The 21,846-nt window shown below is 45.4% G+C and overlaps 1 protein-coding gene across 2 annotated transcripts in view; it reads left to right on the top strand.

Annotated features, from left to right (window-relative positions):
• PPP6R1 (protein phosphatase 6 regulatory subunit 1) overlaps positions 1 to 21,846 on the top strand; it is a 327,149-nt gene that overhangs the window by 176,404 nt on the left and 128,899 nt on the right. For both annotated transcript variants that reach the window (XM_082274358.1, XM_082274359.1), the window contains exon 13: positions 13,121 to 13,206. In XM_082274358.1, coding sequence (XP_082130484.1) covers positions 13,121 to 13,206 — 86 coding nt within the window. The remainder of the gene's footprint in view (positions 1 to 13,120; positions 13,207 to 21,846) is intronic.

The following is a 21,846-nucleotide window of genomic DNA, read 5'->3' as shown; positions in this document are numbered from 1 at the left end:
CTGCGATTTTAGCTGCGATTTATTCCATTGTGTTTTACTAGTTTTAGAGCGCTGCACTGTTTACTGTTTATATTCATTGATCAAGGATCTTGTTCTCGACCTTCCCTCGTATGTGAGAGATACGGGGGACGTCCTGAACAAGATCAAGGATCTTGAGTTCACTACTGAAGTACTGCTCGTAGGCATAGATGTGGAGTCCCTCTATACCTCAATTCCTCACCCCTGGGGGCTACTCTCAGTATATCACTTTTTGGAACAGAAATTTCCCCTAAAAGGCCCTCAAAATGAATTCCTCTTGGAATTACTCAAATTCTCCCTTCTGAATAATGTCCTTCAATTCTCAAGCCACTTCTATCAGCAAATAAGAGGTACTGCTATGGGTGCCCCATGGGCACCATCATATGCATGCCTGCACCTCGGAATGTGGGAGGAGGAAGTGGTGTACACCTCGTCTATGTACCTCAGCCACGCGTTGACCTGGCTGAGGTACATAGACGATGTTCTCATGGTCTGGGAAGGTACACCACTAGAATTAGAGCAGTTCATGTTGGAACTTAATGCTAATCAATGAAATATTCGGTTGACCTATACCGTCGATAGGAAATCCATTTCCTTTCTAGACCTAAATGTTGAACTTGGAGAAGGAAAATTAGTCACCACCACATTCCGGAAACTAACAGCTGCGAATACCCTCCTCAGGGCAGATAGCCACCATCCAACTAGCCTCAAAATGGGGATCCCAGTGGGACAATTTATCCGCATTAAGCGTAATTGTTCATCCAGTGAGGATTACATTCGGGAATCAAGAGAACTCTATGCGAGGTTTCGCGAACGAGGTTATTCTCACCGTATGATCAGGAGGGCAAGGAGGAAGGCAGCTGTTAGGGATAGAGATGACCTCTTGACCTTAAATAAGCCGAAAATGGAAAACCCCAATCTACCGCGCTTAATTACCAAATATGGCTGCCACTGGAATGAGGTGAGACAAATACTTCAATCACATTGGCACATACTACAAAAAAATGAACAACTTAAAAATATAGTAGGCCCACGACCACTACTGATGGCCAAAAGAGCCACAAATCTCAATGACCACCTGGTGCGCTCTGAGTTTATACGTACTCCGAAAACTAATTGGCTCACCGAATTACAACCTTTAAGAGGAATGTACCCATGTGGTCACTGCCAGATTTGTAGCCATGTGGTGAAATCACAAGTCTATACTGACTCACAAGCAAAGGTAACCTATAGAATTGAGTCCTTTATAAACTGCTCTACCTCACGAGTACTGTACATTATTGAGTGCCCATGTCAAAAAATGTACGTAGGTAAGACTAAAAGGCAATTACGGACAAGGAGAGGGGAACATCTAAAGAGTGTACGCCTTAAAGAAGAGACCCCCATTGGCATACATTTTGCCGAACAGCATAACAGCGACCCCTCAGGCCTGAAGGTGATAGGCTTTTGGGCTTTAAAAATATCCTCTAGAAGAGGTGACTTTGATAGAGTCCTGTTAAAAGAGGAGAAGGCATGGATTTTCCGACTCCAGACTTTGGTACCTTTAGGCTTGAACACAGACATGAGCCTTCGTATCTTTCTGGAGCCGTAGAACCATGGGGTTAGCTATGGCGGATTGGCTTCAGCTGGGTAAAAAGGTGAAAAATTGGGCAGAACAAGGCGTTATATAAGGATGTAGGATTGAAAGGTTATTAATAAGATGTGAAAGTTGATTCTCCCCACGCCATCAGTCTTTATCACTCAGTGCTTTTGAAATCCCTTACTAGGACTATGTGTCAAGAGCCCCCCTCTAGTTGGCCTTACTCTGCTTGGACCATGTCTGTCCATATATGGAGGAAAATCGTCCTGGGACCTCCTCTTCAGCACGCCAACATGGGCTGATATAAACCCATGAATGTCTCTCTTTATGGGATCTAGACCTATGTACAATAACATATCCTTATAGTCCAGCTGGACTGAAATGTAATTAATTACAAAATAATGCCCTTCCTTGAATATGCAGTTGTGCCATGGTTGGGGGTTAAGCCTGATTTGTACCAGGTTAATGGATTTCTTGACCGGTTTATCAAATCTAGTATTCGTTCCACTGTATGATTATTCTATGCTGTGTCTTACATAGTAATTATGGGGAAAAAATGCCATGTGACTTGTCAGAAGAGTTTTCAACGTGGCAGTAATAACCAGCATTCAGTGATGAGTTTGATCTATGGGAATCTATGGAGAGACTACACCCTGGACTATATGCTGGTGTACGTCCTGATAAAACATAAGGTTATTTCTGATTTTTTGGATTGAGTTCTGGAGCCACGCCATGTATGTCAGTAGGCACGATATAGCAAGCATTACCTGTTTTTTACCACAAGATGGCGTTTAACCATCTGATTTTTAAACTGCACAGGAGGTGGTAATAGAGGAATGTCTGTTGTGCTGTCACCTGATAGCACTTACGAATCAGGCTACTTCCCTTTATATTGACCCTCCGTACTATCCAATAACGTCCTGACGAAGCGTGCGTCACGCACGCGAAACGCGTTGACGTCACACGCCGGCCGCACGTCACCCGGAAGAGCCACCAATGCGTTCCAGCTCCAGCCCATAGCGTTGTGAAACCGCGATGCACGGTACACGCTGCCTCCTCGTGGCACGCCGGAGCTGAACCTGCCTATCAGGCCTTCACTCCATCCACACCCGCTGAGGGACAGCAGAAGCCCTTCCACTAGGAGCAGCATTTGCACGGTGAGCAATAGCTAAATAGCATTTGGGGATAGAGAAAAGGCAGTGAACACCCGCTGTATTGAGTACACAGCAAGGCCATTGCTATCAAGTGAAAGGCCATCTGTGGGCCAACAGTACTCTACCAACACTTCAATACGGCTCCATATGGGTGTGAGCCCGCGCAGTGACACCGCTATACTGCGTCTCTCCCCAGCTCCCGCTCCCAAATCCACACGTTAAGGAGAGACTTTCTGTTGTAGGGTGACAATGTCGGCCTGATATTGCAACTTAACACTTAAGTGGGGCCCATACTTCACCGATTCCGGGACGTCAGTCACTGTCCATTCCAAGGACTGTTACCATATTCACCCTATCTCTGTCGGCACACAGACATTCCTCTAGCTACACCCTTCAATCCCGGGACTGCTTTGGATGCCAAAAGCAAAGATTATCTTTCTCTAGCGCTCATTGACAGACGTAGTCCTCGGTGATACACCACCTTCGGGTTATGTTGCCTCCACAGGAGCAGGACTAGACAGGAAATTAAAAAGCTCTGGCCACAACCTAGGGGCAGTCCCAGAGGGTATATCCTCTCTCTCTCTGCCTCAGCAAATCAGTTATTTTCTGTCTAGTTAGGAGTAAGGACCTAGATACCTTGCTGGGATCTTAGGTCCTGGCAAGAATTTTTTCTTAAAGGATTTTTTAGACAGCTTTTTTTCTCCAGTGTTCCTGTGAGATCTTCAAGCAAGAAAGCTGAACTGGGCGACGGGCTGGATGTTGAGATCCGGTGGTCACCCCAGTTCAGCCTACGAGCGCGTGCAGGCCATAGCTCCGCGCTGGGTCGGCCGCGACAAAGTCCCATTAAAGGACTGTCCACGCGAGTTAAACGTCTCGCTGAAACGCCAAAGACCATGAGTCACGGCGTCCGTATCGGTCGACAGCCCTCCCGCCCCGGTGGAGAGGGGTACTGTCAGGAGTTGGTGCCCGCCTGGTTCCGGTATGGTGAGTAGTATGTTCCCCCTTTTCCCCTGACGGGTCTTGTGGTGAACGCGGGCCCCTCTCTGTATGGTAGGATAGAGTCCCTCTCTATCCTATAACAGGACACAGATCCTCCTACTTTGAGTGTGATTTTATGTGCAAAAAGCCAGGAGGCTTGGTTTGGGAGCTAACAATCTAATTGTATACATGTTAAAAAGATTATAATCTGTGGCATTCTGGGAATCTTACGGTGATAAGAATAAGCTACCTACCAGTCAGAAGCCACGGACATGTAGACTGCCTTCCTAATCAGATCTCCAGCTATTAGCAGGCCTCCCGAATGGCCATGCGGTCCGCCAGGGCCGGTACCGCCAACCACGCCATATCCCCATGCAGAGAGAGTGTTGTGTGCCCTGCAGCACACCGCTATTCAGTACAGGCCGCCGCCATTTTTTTTGCTGGATCGCACGAGCCGCCATTTTGGCGTAGCCTCGTGTCTCCAGCATGGGGGCGGCCATGTTTGAGGTGATCCAAACACCTCGTGGAGCTTGGGGGAGGCGCCGGAAGGCGTGCAGAGGGGCGGAGCCGCCTCCTTTCTTCAGCCAGCCAAAAGACTTCCTGTTTGTCAAGACAGCACTGTAACCTGTTGCAGTTAAACTCTGAGCATCAAGTGGTGAGCCTGGGGGTCTATCTCTCTCTCTCTCTCTCGATCGATAGGGATCCCTAGCAGGTAACACTAAGGGGCTTTTGTGGCGCTGGGGGTCTGAAAAAAAAAAAAAAAAAAAAAGTTTTTTATTTTTGAATTATGTTATCCAGGAAGTGACTGGAATTATCATGGACCCTGCCACACATATTCCCCCACCTGTTTCCCTCGAGGGGGCCACGGGACCCGCCGGTGCACAGAGTATAGAGTCATTTACAGCAATTTTGGAGTCTATGGTGGCTCGGGTGGAGGCGGCCTGTCAGGGACGGGGGTCAAGGAAGCGACCCCCGCCTACCCCTATACTATCTGACACCTCTGACTCTGATTCAGAGATGGTCACTGCAGTTGCAGGTTCCTCTGCAAGGGCTGTTATCCCAGGTAAAGCCCCCTCAGACAGTGAGGAGGACGCTTCTTCTCCTGCTATAATTCAGGAAGAAGCATTGGTGGACGCACTAGTTGTGGCAGTGCAGGAAACCTTAAAACTTGAGGCTTTACCGGCAGAGGCAACTGAAACAGAGATTCCTTTTGGTACTAATAAGCCCATCAAAACGGTGAAGGTTTTTCCTGTACCTAAATGTTTTGGTAATCAGATTAAAGGAGAATGGGAGCATTCTAAACGTACCTTTACTATTTCCAAGCGTATTGCTAGACGCTATCCGTTTGAGGAATCCATCATTAAGAAATGGACGGTACCACCAGTGGTGGATCCACCTATTTCCAGGCTGAATAAAGCCACGGTTATCCCAGTGGAGGACACTTCGTCCTTTAAGGATCCGGTGGATCGAAAGATGGAAGCAGAGTCCCGCACCATCTTCTCTCTGATAGGGTCAGCATTTAGACCAGTAATTGTTATTGGTCTAGTTTCCCAGACACTTACGGAATGGGCGAAAATGGTACGCCAAGATCTTAGGGGAAAAGATATTCCCCAGGAGACATCTGATTTGATGGAACAGATTATACAAGGGCTACAGTTTATCTGTGACGCAGCCTTGGACACTACTCCCCTATTAGGGCATGCATCTAAGTCAGCGGTGATCCTCAGACGTGTGCTGTGGTTAAAATGCTGGTCAGCTGACCTAGGTTCCAAAAAGACCTTGACAAATCTCCCCTTTCAGGGGAATCGTCTATTTGGGGCCAACCTAGATGAAATCATTAAGGATGCCACTGGGGGCAAGAGCACTTTTTTGCCACAGGCTGCTAAAGCTAAGGGACCTCGCAACAAGCGAGGACCTTTCTTTACCGCCCATAAAGGGCGCCCGGCTGGTACTAGCGGGAAAGGCAGGACTCCTCCAGGAGGGTTCAAGAAGGGCTGGTCGGACAAGCAAAGGACCAACCCAGCCAAACCCGAAGCAAAGGAGTACACAGCCTGAAGGTGCGCCCCCACCCGGTTTCAGGGTGGGGGGACGTTTTCACCGGTATTCAGGACATTAGATCGAGCATCAACCACTACTACCGGTGCGATTCTTCCCTTCCAACATTTAAGTACTACAGGAAGCGGTAGTTACCGTTCCCTGAATAGATCTTTTCCTTTACCTTTTCCTAAGATTAGTCCCGATATCTCACAGGAATCGGATCTGGTTGACCAGACAGGCCAAGTAGCCTCTAGTCGGGTGACTTCGGTCCCTGAGGTTCAACCAGAAAAGATCACCTTTCCTGATAACTATCAGGTATCTGATAAATGTGTGGGAACAGAAAACGACCAGACTTTCTCGGATGGTCGGGGCCAGATACCTCTAGGGACGCCTGGTTCAGATTCTATCAGCGCCAGTGGTCCTAGAAATTCTAGGCTGGCCTCCTCAAGCCGGCCTGGCCGACTTGGACATGTTAGTCGTAGACGTTCCGTGGGAACTTCGTCTCAGGGAGTGTCTGTGGTCTCAAGGACCAATTTACCATCATGCTTTATAGTCGCTGGGTTTAATGGCCTGGCCATTGAGACCCAAGTACTGAAGGACAGAGGTTTGTCTACTTCAGTCATTCCTACCCTTATTAAAGCAAGGAAAGCGACTTCCAGCAAAGTCTATTATCACACATGGAAGACTTATATTGCGTGGTGCGAATCTTTAGGATTTCCTCCACGTACCTATTCGGTAACTCAAATATTGGCCTTTTTTGCAACAAGGGGTTGAGCAGAAGCTAGCCTTGAGCACCATCAAGGGTCAAGTTTCAGCATTAGCAATCTTCTTTCAGAAGCCTTTAGCTACCAAATCCTTGGTGCGGAATTTCATCCAGGGGGTGTGGCACCTGGCTCCTCCAGTCCGCGCGCCCTTACCGCCCTGGGATCTTAATTTGGTTTTGTCGGTTCTACAGAAACCTCCCTTTGAAAACATCAGGGAGATTCCCTTGCTTACTTTATCCCAGAAGGTGGCCTTCTTGGTGGCTATTACTTCTGCTCGCAGGGTGTCAGAACTGGCTGCATTATCATGCCAGTCCCCTTACCTAGTGATTCATAGGGATAAGGTAGTACTTCATCCTAAGCCATCTTTTCTTCCTAAGGTGGTTTCAGATTTTCATCTGAATGAAGATATTGTACTACCTTCCTTGTGTCCTCAGCCCAAGCATCATCGGGAACATGCGTTGCATTCCTTAGATGTGGTTCGGGCAATCAGGGTATACCTGAAAGCTACGGAATCTTTCCGTAAGACGGATTCACTTTTTGTGATCACGGATGGCCCCAGAAAGGGTTTGCCTGCATCTGCCGCGACCATTGCCAAATGGATTAGACAGACGGTGGTACAGGCTTATTCTATTAAGGGTCAGAGTCCTCCGTTCCCTGTTAGGGCGCACTCCACTCGAGCGCTCAGTACTTCTTGGGCCTTTCGCCATCAGGCGTCAGTGGTCCAGGTATGTAAGGCGGCCACCTGGTCGTCGGTACATACCTTTACAAAATTCTATAAAATTGATGTGACGGCATCGGCGGATGCCTCATTTGGCCACAAGGTTTTGCAGGCCGCAATTTGAGGAGACCGGTGGTCTACCTCGAGGGTTTTTTTCCTGTTTGAAAAAAAAAAAAAAAATAAAATTTTTCTCTTTTTTGTTGAGTCTCATCATTAAGGATGAGCATTGTAAACTTCTAGTTGGCACCGGTTGGGCCTTCTAGATTGGGATTTGATTTCATTTTCCCACCCCTCAGTTGTGATACTGCTCTGGGACGTCCCGAAGGTGGTGTATCACCGAGGACTACGTCTGTCAATGAGCGCTAGAGAAAAATGGATTTTTGTAAAATCTTACCGTAAAATCCTTTTCTCTTAGCTCATTGACAGACGTAGTCCCCGCCCCTCTGTTTTTTGAGTTGGGTTAAAATCTCTAAAGACTGCTTTTTCACATAACTGATTTGCTGAGGCAGAGAGAGAGAGGATATACCCTCTGGGACTGCCCCTAGGGTGTGGCCAGAGCTTTTTAATTTCCTGTCTAGTCCTGCTCCTGTGGAGGCAACATAACCCGAAGGTGGTGTATCACCGAGGACTACGTCTGTCAATGAGCTAAGAGAAAAGGATTTTACGGTAAGATTTTACAAAAATCCATTTTTATTCATCCATGAATAGGAATGTCATGACCTGGTCTGAGTCTGAATTATGAACTAACACTTCCGTCAATTTGAATTTCTGTTCAACAGACTCAAGAATTGATCAATTAGTTGTGAATGAAATTGGCTCTGAAGTATCAAGTTGACTAGATGGGGTCATATATAATGATGTCTATAATCCTGATGAATTACTGGTGAAGTTTTTGGTCATACACATCAATAATCAATTCTAACATATTGTGGCATGGCGACCAGCGGACCCATGATCCAGCGGCTTTCACATATTCCTTTTGAAGGAATGTATGCAGCTCGCCCAGGTGTCTGTTGGTCAGATCTTCTGGTATGAATGTGTGGCCGGCCTTGTGTGTGTGAGTCATTGTTTTATGTTTTTTGTCATGCTTGTTGTTGGTTCATTAACTGTTGCACCTTGAAATTATTTGTAAATTGTTCCCCTGTGTAGGGGTACTTTTAGACAATGTGTCCTTTGCTCTTCAATAAAGTTCTTTGAAATTTGTACTAAAGTTGGTTTGAGCATCCCTCATTGCAGCCGTTCTTAGGGGCTGATCTGTGGCCCCTTACATTTCTTTTTAATTAGCAAAAAGAGCCCCCCGCCTTCCCCGTCTCATCGGATCCTGAATCTGATTTAGTCGCCACGGACATGGGTCACCCTGCTGGATCTGCAACCACGCATCGGGAATCCTCTGATAGTGAGGATGGTTCCTCCGCGTCTTTAACTGCGCACGAAAAGGCGCTGATGGAAGCACTGATTGTATGAGATCTTGAAGATGCAGCTGCGATGGAGGCAGAGGTTCCCTTTGGCACTTACAAGCCATCCAGAGCGGCAAAGGGGTTTCCTTTCCCCGTCTCTTTTGACAGAATTGTTGCTAAAGAGTGGGGACGACCAAAGCATCCCCATGATTTCCCTAAGCGCTTTACCAGGCGTTACCCTATGAGGAGTCCCTTCTTAAGAAGTGGACTGTTCCATCGGTGGTGGACCCTCTGCTTTCCAGATTGAACAAGGCAACCATGATTCCGGTTGAAGAGTCCCCGGCCTTTAAGGATCTGGCTGACAGAGAGGCGGAGGCCCGCAATATGTACACTCTGGCTGGTTCGGCACTGACGCCAGTATTCACCATTGCCCAGTTGTCGCAAACTTTGAGTGGCCTAAGCTTTTAACCCGTGACCTGTACAGCTCCCACTGCCTTTTACAGAGCTGGTGGACCAGCTGGTCCAGGGGCTGTAGTTTATCTGTGATGCCACTTTGGATGCGGCTCCCTCAGTGGCTCGGCTCTCTGTTTTGGCAGTGGTCTTTCAGCGTGTTTTTTTTTGGCTCAAATGCTGGTCTGCGGACCAGACTTTAAAGGCCTTGGCTGATCTTTCCTTTCAAGGAGGTCCCCTGTTTGGAGCTACCCTGGATGACATCATAAAAGGCCTTACAGGGGGGAAGAGTACATTTTCTTCTGCAGGCTACTAAGGACAAGGAACCTCATTGTAGGCTTGGACCTTCCTTCTCAGGTCATAAGTCGTTTTTTCGTCCCTCAGGGTTGACTGACAAAGGCTCGAAGCCTTTCAGGGCCTCCTCCAGAGGATCCAAACGAACCTGGTCTGGAAAGTTGAGAGCTGGCTTCTCCAGACCCGCGGACAAGGCTTCTTCAGCATAAAGGTGCGCCCTCACCCATATCAGGGGTGGGGGGATGTCTTCGCTGGTTTCTGGACCCGTGGACTTCCCTGATGCAAGACAAGTGGGTCCTCAAAGTAATTCGGTCTGGCTACAAGATCGAGTTTCGCTCTTGTCCTCCGGCAGGGTTCTTTCCTTCTAACTTTCATCTGTCCCCGGACCGCTTACAGGGTCTTTTTGGGGCGCTACAAGACCTGTTACATCATGGGTGATTGTCCCGGTTCCGACTTCGGAACGTTTTCAGGGTTTTTACTCAAATCTGTTAACCGTTCCCAGGAGGGAAGGCAAAGTGCGTCCAGTCCTGGACCTCAAGGCGCTGAACTGCTTTGTGTGGGTATTAAAGTTGAGTGGAGTCCTTTCACACGGTGGTGGCATCCCTGCATCAGGGGGATTTTCTCACCTCTGTCGACATCAAGGAGGCTTACCCTCTCATTCCAATATGTGCCAGTCACCAGCGCTTCCTCTGCTTTGCCGTGGGAGAGGAGCATTATCAGTTTGTGGCATTACCCTTTGGTTTTGCCTCTGCTCCTCGGGTCTTTACAAAAGTATTAGCCACGATGCAAGCCTTGCAACGGGGGATCGCGGTATTCTGCAAGCGGAGTCTCCTGCTCTGGTGGAAAACATGGAGATCACAATACGAACTCTGCGGAAGTTCGGCTAAATTCTGAATTTTCAGAAGTCTGCACTGGTTCTGTCCACAAAGCTGGACTATCTGGGCCTGATTCTGGACTCAGCCTTAGCCAGAGTGCTCCTTCCTCTGGACATTTGCAGGAAATTGCAGAAATTGCAGGCTGCAATTCGTCTCCTGCTGTCCAGCATATGATCATCCCTCCGGACTTGCATGTGGGTGCTGGGCCTGATGGTGTCTACCTTTTTGAGGTGGTTCCGTTTGCACAGTTCCATACGAGGCCCCTGGAAAGGGAGATTCTGACCAAATGGGACAAGACTCTGCAGTCTCTGGGCAATCAGATCCAGCTCCTTCGGGAAACGGAGTCTCTGATATGGTGGCTTAGTTCTCCGACGCCTTGGCTGGGAAAATCCGTCCTCCCCTTGTGTTGGACAGTGGTCACCGCGGATGCCAGCCTGTCTGGCTGGGGAGGCGTCGTCAGCAGGCGTCCTGCTCAGGGGATCTGGACTCTGGAAGAGTCCAGACTACCGATCAATGTCTTGGAACTCTGAGCGATCAGAATGTGTCTGGACCATTGGACGGATCGTCTCTAGGGTTGTCCAGTGCGCATTCAATCAGACAGTGTGATGGCCGTGGCTTATGTCAATCACCAAGGGGGCACAAGAAGGTTCCTGGCAGCTCTGGAGGTAGTGGGCATTCTAAGGTGGGCATAATGGTTTGTTTCAGTCCTCTCAGCTGTACACATTCCCGGTTGGAAAGCTGGCAGGTGGGATACCTCACTCGGCAGGCATGGACCAAGGGGAATGGTCCCTTCATCCGGAGATGTTTCTTCAGTTGTCTCCGGTGGGGCACTCCCGAGGTGTATCTGTTGGAGTCTCGGCTCAACAGAAAGGTGCAGCAGTTTGTGGCTCGGTCAAGGGATCCTCTGGCGGATGCCACAGACGTGGCAGATATGGGGACTCCATACGTGGATATCCTAGCCTGTGGATAGAACAAGTTACCTCTGTTAGTGGCCAGGACCAAGGATCCTCTAGCACTTGCACCAGATGCTGTAAAACTTTATTGGGCTCAGTTCAGGGTAAACACAGGCACTTCATGGCCAGAAATTACTATGTTGCTCACATTCTGGCTTTACTCTAATCAGGACTTTACCAGAACTTGGCCTGAAGTACTTTTAAAGGACAGGTTCAGTCTTGTCAATTTTATTCCAGAATCTTTCCCTTTTAAAAAAAACTTTTATTCAATGTGGTTTATTTTTGATCAGACTGCCTTTTTCAGCACCTTATTATTCCTTAGGATCTTAATTTGGTTCCCTTTGCCCCGCAGAAACCACCCTTTGAACTCATCAGGGAACTCTGTGGATGATCTCTCCTGCAAGATGGCCTTCGTAGTGTCTATTCTCTAGTCTCGCATTCCTTTTGTCAAAATCTTTAAAAAGGGGTATATATCGGATCAGACCTCTTACAGCACTCTTTGCTTCTTTGGGATACTTACTGTGGTTTATTCTACCCTGCAGAAACTCACCTTTGGATATGTAAGGGAAATCTCCTTGGATGCTTTCTCTTGCAAAGTAGCAGCCATGGTGAGCTAGCAGCCCTTTTTATAAGAAGCCATTTCTAATTATTCACAAAGACAGTATAGTATTATGCCCAACATATAATTTCTATTTAAGGTGGTATCAGTCTTCCAAACCAATTAAAACGTAGTCCTTCCCTCTTTTGTCGAGCATCAAGGCATCAAAACAAAATAGTTCTTCAATACCTAGACGTAGTCAGAGCCATTAGGGTCTACCTCAAAGCTACAGCTTCTATCAGCAAAACTGACTCCCTATTCCTACCCTCAGAATCTCACAAGGGACATTCTGCTTCAAAATACACTATCTCCAGATGGATAGGAAAACTACTCTAAAGAGCATACACTCTAAAAGACAGGGCTCCTCCTGCACTATTAATGTGCTCACCGCACCAAAACAATGTGCGTTTCCTGGGCATTCCAACATCGATCCGGTCTTGTCTTGCTTTGTAAGGCATTCACCTGGTCTTTGATTCATACTTTTTCAAAGTTCTACTAGGTGTATGCATTCTGGGGCAAGGCTCTTGCAGCAGCAATCTGAAGTTGGGTCTGTTGACCCTTGTTCATGCTGGACCTGTTGGCACAGTTCTGTTTGCCTGTTTGTTTCTCATCTTTCCTATTCATTGCTTGGAAAAGTCCCAGGTCCATGAATAGTAAGCCTGAGTTCTGTACTGTACAATTTAGGATAAAATTAATTTTGGCTTACCTGTGAATTCCATTTCTTTGAGTACAGTACAGGACACCCTCAATATTAATTCTGGGTTGCTTTGCATTGCTTGCTAAAAAACTGAGGACTTGGGGTAGAGATATAGGGGAAACCCCTAGGGCGGTGGGGGGTTTTGCCAGTGTCCAGTCACCTGAAGGTACCAGCCTATAACTCTGGGTCTATGAATTTAAAACCAGTGTACTGTACTGTGACCTGTGGAATTTACAGTTAAATCTATTTTTTTTGCTATGAATACTGTATAGCCCAATACTTGTGATTAATAGTGCCAAAAAGTATGTAATTTTATGGGACAGGATTCAGAATACAGTGCTGTGCAGTATGTAGCTTATTGAACAGTATGTAGAATAGGGCAATCCTGAATATGTCCCATCCCGTACAATGAGTTTATTTGGAAATTGCAACACATAGGACTTCCGCAATAGATATAAATTTGCTTGCATCATAGTAGAGATGGAGTTCTCTGTCTGCAGCACAGATTGTACTAAACTCTGTTATGTAGCATGGTGTGGGAGGGGGCTGCCACTCTCTCTTTTTGCGTTTTCCTTTTAATATAACTAAAGGATTCTGTACATTCACAGAGCTCTCGGAAGAACAGCAGGCGCAATGGGAACATTTTGTTTCTGGATCTCTCTCGGATACCAACAAGAAGAACACCGTAGACCTTGTGAGTATGTGTTTTATGCTCTGTTGCATCAAAAATAAATACGTTTTTATTTTCAGGTCAAAGCAACCTAAATCCTTTTTTTTAGTTTCTGATGGTCACTGCTGGGTTTACTCACTCTAAGATGTTTTAATCTCTGGGACTTTATGTGGGGCCTTTTTTTTCTTTTTTTTTTTTTTTTTTTTTTTTGCAAAAAACCTATTTCATCTTCCACGAGGCCATAGCAATATTCTATTCTCACTGCTTCATTTTCAAATGTATTTTTAAAAATAATGGCGGATTCATGATGATGCATTACTTCCTCAGCTGGCTTTGCTCTGGCTGTGGTACATAAGTGGAACTTCAGGTGCTTTCCAGTGAAGTCCCCAGTAAATCAAGGTCGGCATTGGATTCAGTTTTCCACTTAAAATTTAAAATGTTGTTTTTTATTGGAGTTGGCTTCTAATTAATACTGTAAGTCACGGTTAGCCTCAGCATATTTGTGTGATTCTTCAGCTGTTACCTTAATGGTTGAATGCGGGTACACCATCCTTGATTTTTCTTGGTTGCATGAATCCAAGAACAGTACAGCAAATTAAATTTTTACTAAACCCAGTACTCTAAATTCACTATATTTGGTCTCCCACCGTACACAGAACATGGAGATGCAATTATTTTACCTTTTCTCATCAGCAGTATATAACAGTCTTTTGATTTCTATCCATGTCTGGCCGAGCACTGGTTAAAGCTTGTAGAAGGAGTTTTCTTTTTCCTCTGACTGTCCTGTAAGGCTGCATCACCCCTTACCCTAGCCTGATTGTGGTCTGTGCTTGCTTCCCTGGATATGCCTTCCCAGACCATCACTGACCCACCACCAAACCGGTAACGCTGAACGATGTTACAGACAGCATAACGTTCTCCACGTCTTCTCCGGACCCTTTCACATCTGTCAGGTGCTCAGGGTGAACCTGCTGTCATCTGTGAAAAGCACAAGGCGCCATTGGGTGGACCTTCCGATTTCGGTGTTCAATAGCAAATGCCAATTGAGCTCTGCGGTGCCAGGTAGTGATCACAGGGCCCACTAGAGGACGTCAGGCCACCCTCGTGAAGTGGGTTTTTGATTGTTTACACAGACATTCACACTAGTGGCCTGCTGAATGTCATTTTGTATGACTCTGGTAGTGCTCATCCTGTTCCTCCTTGCACAAAGAAGCAAATACCGGTCCTGCTAATGGGTTAAAGACCTTCTATGGCCCTGTCCAGCTCTCCTAGAGCAACTATAAATCCCAAAAAAAACAGTGCTGCGCCAGATCTCTAAAACAATCCATAAATTAGTGCACAATACATATAAAAAAATAAATAATAAAACCAATTGTCAAAGGTGTAAATTAAATTTTTGAATAAAGTGCACTACAAATACTTCATATTTTATTCATTGACATCCACCCCTTTAAATAAGCAGCATGTTTCCACTCAGTCATGTATCCCTCAGGCTTTTTTCATGTGTGGAAGTCGGTCAACCTTGAAGTCCTGTGAACCTTGGATAATTTTTCAGATATTATCTGTAAGCTGATAACCTGGTCAGGGCCGGCTGTGAACACTCCGCTCCTAACGTACATTCCAGCACTCGCGCACTTGGTGGAAGGACATTCGGCCAAGTGCGCGTGTGCTGGAGTGTATGCGAGACTTTCCTCCAAGTGCGCGTGTGCTGGAATGTACATGAGGAGCGGAATGTTCACAGCCGGCCCTGACCAGGTTATCAGCTTCCAGACCATATATGAAAAATGATCCAAGGTTTACAGGATACCTGACTTCAAGGTTTCCCAACTTCCACACATGAAAAAAGCCTGAAGGATACATGACTAAGTGGACGCATGCTGCTTATTTAAAGACTTTGGGTAATGCTTTGTTATCCTAAAAAAGAGCAAGGTTAGCGAATTTCTGCTGCCTGCAGTTAAATCTTAAATCAATGAACTGTAAACTGACTGCTGAAGTTTAAAGAAAAAGGAGAATACCATCCTCCTCATGGATGTGCTACTCCCTTCCTGACATCAGGACCCCCGGAAGCTGCCTACCTTCTACTGCCAAAAGCAATTGCAGAGAGCCACGATCAGTCTCTTCACAGAGTTATTGACTGAAGCAGTAAAGAGTCTGGTTCTACCGCAGAGGCCCATGCCTGATGTAACGCGTATAGGGAGCGGAGCCTGCCAGTCGACGTCACATGGCGGCCACGAGACTGCTGATTGCTTGCACAGCCCACATTGCTGAAGTGCCTCTTTTGTAAGTTGTTTACTTTTTTAATAAACAGTTTTGGTTTTTATATGGAGAGCACTAGATTTGTTGTTTTCTCATTTCCTTATGCATTTGTGACCTACCCGGATTGAGAGCCATCCCTTGATGCATTCGCCTGAGAGTATCCAGCCACAGATCTCCACTAGACTGTTATTAACCCCAGGGGAGGAACTGCTCATTCTAACTGCTGGTGAAACAGGGGTCGAAATGTAAGGTGTGAGGCTTTATTGCACGGGTGGTGGTGCAATCATTGAGCACTGAATTGCAGTCTTGGCACTGAAGATGGATGTCAATGGATCAAGTTTGATTCTACTTTTATGATCTATGGACTATTTGTAGTGAACTTTATTCATAAGTTTCACTTACACCTTTGGTTTTATTATTTATATTTTTATATGTATTGTGCACTGTTTCATGGATTGTTTTAGAGATTTTTTTGTGATTTATTAAAATACGTGTGTAGTGAAAACACGTTTCTAGTGAGAGCAGCCGGAGATTTATAGTGTATATACACAATCTTTGAATTTTATTTTGTCATTTGTTGCGCTGTTTGTTTTCTTGTTACACTCCTAGAGTTAACTGCCTGTCTCCTGGAATCTCTTCCATGCTCTTGAGAGACACCGCAAACCTTCTGGCAATGGCACGCATTGATGTGCCATCCTTGAGGAGCTGGACTGCCTTTTTAACCTCCTATAGAGTCCATGTATCGCCTCATGCTACCAGTAGTGACACTGACCCCAGCCAAATGTCATACTAGTGAAAAACAGTCAGAAAAGAGTAGGGAAAAAGTCGGTGGCCTCCACCTGTAAAACAATTCCTGTTTTGGAGTCATACTCATTGTTGCCCATCTAGTGCACCTGTTGATAATTTCATTAACGCCAAAGCAGCTGAAATTAACAACCCCCTCTTCTAGTTAACTGACCAGATCAATATCCCTGCAGTTTTTGATTACTTGATGCTATACTCTGATTAAACAGTGTTCCTTTATTTTTTTGTGCAGTGTATATGTATGCATGTGTGTGTATATAATATATACACAGTATCTCACAAAAGTGAGTACACCCCTCACGTTTTTCGTAAATATTTTATTATATTCTAGCTTTTCATGTGACAACACTGAAGAAGTGACACTTTGCCACCATGTAAAGTAGTGAGTATACAGCTTGTATAACCGTGTAAATTTGCTGTCCTCTCAAAATATCAACACACAGCCATTAATATCTAAACTGCTGGCAACAAAAGGGAGTACACCCCTTAGTGAAAATGTCCAAATTGTGCCCATTTAGCTATTTTCCCTCCCCGGTGTCGTGGCTTGTTAGTGTTACAAGGTCCCAGGTGTGAATGGGGAGCAATTATGTTAAATTTGGTGTTATCGCTCTCACTCTCTTACTGGTCACTGAAAGTTCAGCATGGCACCTCATGGCAAAGAAACTTGAGGATCTAAAAAAAAGAATTGTTGCTCTGCATAAAGATAGCCTAAGCGAGTGATGGCACCCCAGATGTTTTGGAACTACATTTCTCATGATGCTCATGAACTCTGCAGTGTAGTTGAGCATCATGGGAAATGTAGTTCCAAAATATCTGGAGTGCCAAGGTTCGCTATCACTGGCCTAGGCTATAAGAAGATTGCCAAGACCCTGAAACTGAGCGGCAGCACAGTGGCCAAGACCATACAGCTGTTTAAAAGGACAGGTTCCACTCAGAATAGGCCTCGCCATCGCCATGGTCGACCAATGAAGTTGTGCACGTGCTCAGCGTCATTTCCAGAGGTAGTCGACGTATGAGTGCTGACAGCATTGCTGCAGAAGTTGAAGGGGTGGGGGGGGTTAGCCTGTCAGTGCTCAGACCATATGTCACATACTACATCAAATTGATCTGCAGGGCTGTCTTCTCAGAAGGAAGCCTCTTCTAAAGATGAGATACAAGAAAGCCTGCAAATCATTTGCTGAAGACAAGCAGACTAAGGACATGGATTACTGGAACCATGTCCTGTGGTCTGATGAGACCAAGATAAACTTATTAGGTTCAGATGGTTTCAAGTGTGTGTGGCAGGAACCAGGTGATGAGTACAAAGACAAGTTTGTCTTGCCTACAGTTAAACATGGTGGTGGGAGTGCCCTGGTCTGGGGCTATATGAGTGCTGCCAGCACTGGGGAGCTACAGTTTGAGTGAACCATGAATGCCAACCTGTACTGTGACATACTGAAGCAGAGCATGATCCTCTCCCTTTGGAGGGTCACCACAGAGCACCTCCAAGACGACCACTGTCTTGCTAAAGAAGCTGAGGGTAAAGGTGATGGACTGGCCAAGCATGTCTCCAGACCTAAACCCTATTGAGCATCTGTGGGGCAACCTCAAATGGAAGGTGGAGGGGAGGGCAATCCACCAGCTCTGTGATATCGTCATGAAGGAGTGGAAGAGGACTCCAGTGGCAACCTGTGACGCTCTGGTGAACTCCATGCCCAAGAGGGTTAAGATAGTGCTGGAAAATAATGGTGGCCACACTAAATACACTAAGCCCAATTTGGACATTTTCACTTGGGGGGGGGGGGGGTGTACTCACTTTTATTGCCAGCAGTATAGACATTAATGGCTGTTTGTTGAGTTATTTTGAGGGACAGCAAATTTACATTGTTATACAAGCTGTACACTCACTACTTTACATTGTAGCAAAGTGTCATTCTTCAGTGTTGTATACGATAGTGTGTGTGTGTGTGTATGTGTGTGTATGTGTGTGTATATATATATGTGTATATATATATATATATATATATATATATATATATATAAAAATGTTTTTGTATTTAATTTTTGTGGGCTTGGCTAGAGCTACAATTTGTACTAATATTCATTTCTAATGTAGTAAATGTTTTTTTTTTTGCATGCCTTTTAGGTTTTTAGATGTATGGCTACTGTTCAGTCTGTGACCCCTGTGTCTCAGCCATTTTTTGCTAATATACTCTAGCAAGCTTCCCCTATGGGGTTCTTAGGTGATTACATCTGCTGTCCTCACATTTGTGTGTTTTTCTACACCGTAAGCATAGTGATGGCCCTTCTGTCTTGATGAAACTGTGGGGGGGATTGTATTCATACTCCTGAGGAAGGGGAACCAGCTTCCAGGAAGTAAAGTTGAGGGGTAGCTCCACTCCCAGTTTGATGTTGTAATAAAGGCAATTTCACATCTCTGAGGATGTGATTCTACTCTATGAATGAGGTTTCATTGGGAGCTTTAGACATGCATTTATACTAGAGATTTTTAAATATATGTGATATTTGGCTTTTAGTTATTTGCAAGTAATATTTTTTTAAACATTTTTGTTGGGTACCTAAAAGTCCACCTGGTGTTCTTTTCTATACACTATGTCGAATTATATGTGGTACCCCATATCGGTTAGCCCTCTCTTCTATAAACTGCCATAAAAAAAAAAAATCTTTGTATATACTCACTGTGGAACCCAAGGGGTTAATCCTCTGCATTGTGTAATAAAGGTTGTGTGATCGTGTCTCTCTGATCCTCCCCTTTTTTAACTGACTCCAACCCCTCTCGTGATAGAACAGAATATTAGGAGTCAGGCTGCACATGCTTAGTTTGGTGTGTTGCTAGAGTTTTTTTTTTTGGGAGAGTGCATGTGATCAGCACAGGGCCAATCAGCACTGTCCAAAAAGAGCATCGGGGGAGATTGAAAACTCCTCCTACAAGCTTTACTAGGAACAGAGGAACAAGGCTGCTATATACTGCTGATGAGAAAAGGTATTTAGCCGTTTATATTTACTAATATAATTGCATTTCCATGTTCTGTGTGCTGTGGGAGACCAAATGAATGCAGAATAACTCTGAAAATAACTCTGAAAAGGACACACAGGAAAAATGTATGGTCCTACATGTGCCCAGTGCTTTCAATGTTATGTTAATGTTAATCCAGACAGTTTTGTGATTTGGTGCATGTTTGGCGGTTTACCTGGGTTTTAGGAGAAAAGAGAAACACTGTTCTGGGAAAGCAAGGCTAGGAGTAGAATGTACCAAGAGCAATAAGAACATGGAGATGACTTAGGCAGTCAGATTACAGTACCCCTTGTATTGAAAACTGCTGGGACATGGCACAGATGTGGTATTCACCAGTTCTAATGTTTGTTTTCAATATTCGAGTGGGGTTGGGTGGAACAAGGTTGGGGAGAGGTTGATTAGTAGACCAATTTTTTTTTTTTTTTCTCCTATTGCATCTCAATGAAGTTTGTGTTTTGGTTCTGCTGACCTTGGTTTCCTAGCACTTTCAGAGCTTTCTAGTTAACCCCTCATATTTTTTTTGACAGACATTGAATGCCCCTTCACTTTAACCCACACAGCTTCACTTTAACCCACACAATCTGCAAAATAAAACTAGGGTTCATAAAATCTTTTACTCCTTTCATTCAGAGTAGTCTTGGCACATCCACACCAATATATTTTCCAGACTTAAAGAATATGTTCACTTTTAGAACATATTACGTGTTCCACCTGTTTTAGGGTAAATATTTACCATGTTCCAGCTCCTGCAGCTCACCCCCCTCTCCCTGTCACAGCGGGCATTCTCCCAGCGCCCACTGTCAGAGTTTGAAAATTTTATTGCACACACAGCTGTCATTAGTAGTTACCTGTGAATGAATAACTAAATATGATATCTACGCCTATCCCTGGTGCAGCAAAGAACAGGGGCGTAATAAAGTAAAAAGACATGTGCCACGTCCTGAATGTCAGAAATACAAAAAAGGGGGAGAAATAAATGGACTTTGAGGGCACCGTAATAAAAAACACAACACTTTATTTTGGATAAGTATTAAAACCACAAAAGTGTATATCGACCGATCAACATGGACAATTTCATTGATCGGAGGATGCAAGTGATAGGTGAGTGGGGGGAACCTCACCACCTAGAACATACAGTGCAACAGACAATACAAGATTGCGTTTAAATGATACACAAAAGAGAAGTAGGGCGCTATACGCTGCACACAGACCGTACCACGGTGCAGGCAACGCAGAGCGTCCTGTACAATATGATAACAACTTCCAAAAGGAAATAAAACAATATATCCAATTGCTCTACATGTTTCGCCTGATGTTCAGACTTCATCCGGAGCGGTTTGGAATATAAATTCTGTGTGGTAGGATACAATGGGATTAGTATAATAACATAACATCAGGAAAAATGAACATTGATGTCGCAAATTGAGTATGTCCAACCAATTAACACATGTCGCCAGTTAGAACACTAGCTGGCAAATTGCTAGAGTGTTAACATCTAGAATAGTACAGCTGGCACAGAGGGGGGGGGGGGGGAGGAGATGGTATACTCCCCTCCAGTCAAGGTCAAACTGGGTGGGCTATGGATCACCGATTCAAGGGTCTCAGGAGTAAAGGGATCACTATGGGGAACAAGGGAGAAAGTAGCAAGACATAAAGGATCGTACAAGTCAGGTAACGATACCTACCCATAGGAAGATGTTGTTGGAGCCAACCAATAGGCACCAAAAATAATAGACCAATCTTGTAATAAGTAATCACGAGGGGTGACCTGTTGAGGTAGCTGGAGGAGCACGCACTGCTTAAGGTCAGATTAAAAGGGAATCAGGTAGTCACAATATAGGGTATGCCTGTGGTAAGGAGTAAGATGTCATAGGGCCAGTTAAAGTAGCGGATAGTGGCATCCAAAAGATGTAACAGGGGGTAATTATAGCGACAAGTAGCAATATACCCAAGCCAGGAAGTATCCCACGAAAGTGGAGATGCAGAAAGCATAGATAGCAGCATTAACGAGAACCGGCACCTATAGGGTTAGTGAGCCTTAATCAGGAAAGTAGATTATATATATGGAACACCAACACCTAAAGAGTAAAACCAAAAAGGGAGGAAGTGTCAGATGTCTAAGGACAGAGGCCGTGAAGGGTGGCCAATGTCGGTATTAAAGCCAGTGTATACTCACCTGTTCCATACATGGCCGGACATAAGGCATATAGTAAAATAGCAGGCAGTTCCTCCAAAACGAAAAAAGCTAGCAATAGATAGACAATTAAGGACTAGACTGGGACTCTAAATAAACAGAGACGAAGTAAAGAGATAAGAATTACCATGCAGCGCGTCCTCCAAATGCTCCTCAGGAACCCAGATCAGTGACCCCCGGATGGGGAATAACCACCATAACGGAGGCTGGATATCTGCCTCCTTTATAGCTCAATTGTTCCCGGGTCAGTGAGTCATCCGGAAGTGACGTCAATCTGACCCCGGCCGTCCCGCCCACGCATGCGCCAAAAAGCCGTGCGTAAAAGGGTAGGAAACGCCGGACTGGCAGAGCGTGGGAGGGGAGGAGCCCACCAGAGGCCCGAGGGTCTAATGGG

This window comes from Pelophylax lessonae (assembly GCF_965119305.1).
Source record: "Pelophylax lessonae genome assembly, chromosome: 12".
NCBI lineage: Eukaryota > Metazoa > Chordata > Amphibia > Anura > Ranidae > Pelophylax > Pelophylax lessonae.
The sequence above is the reverse complement of the archived record's forward strand: the minus strand, read 5'-3'. Positions and strand labels throughout refer to the sequence as shown.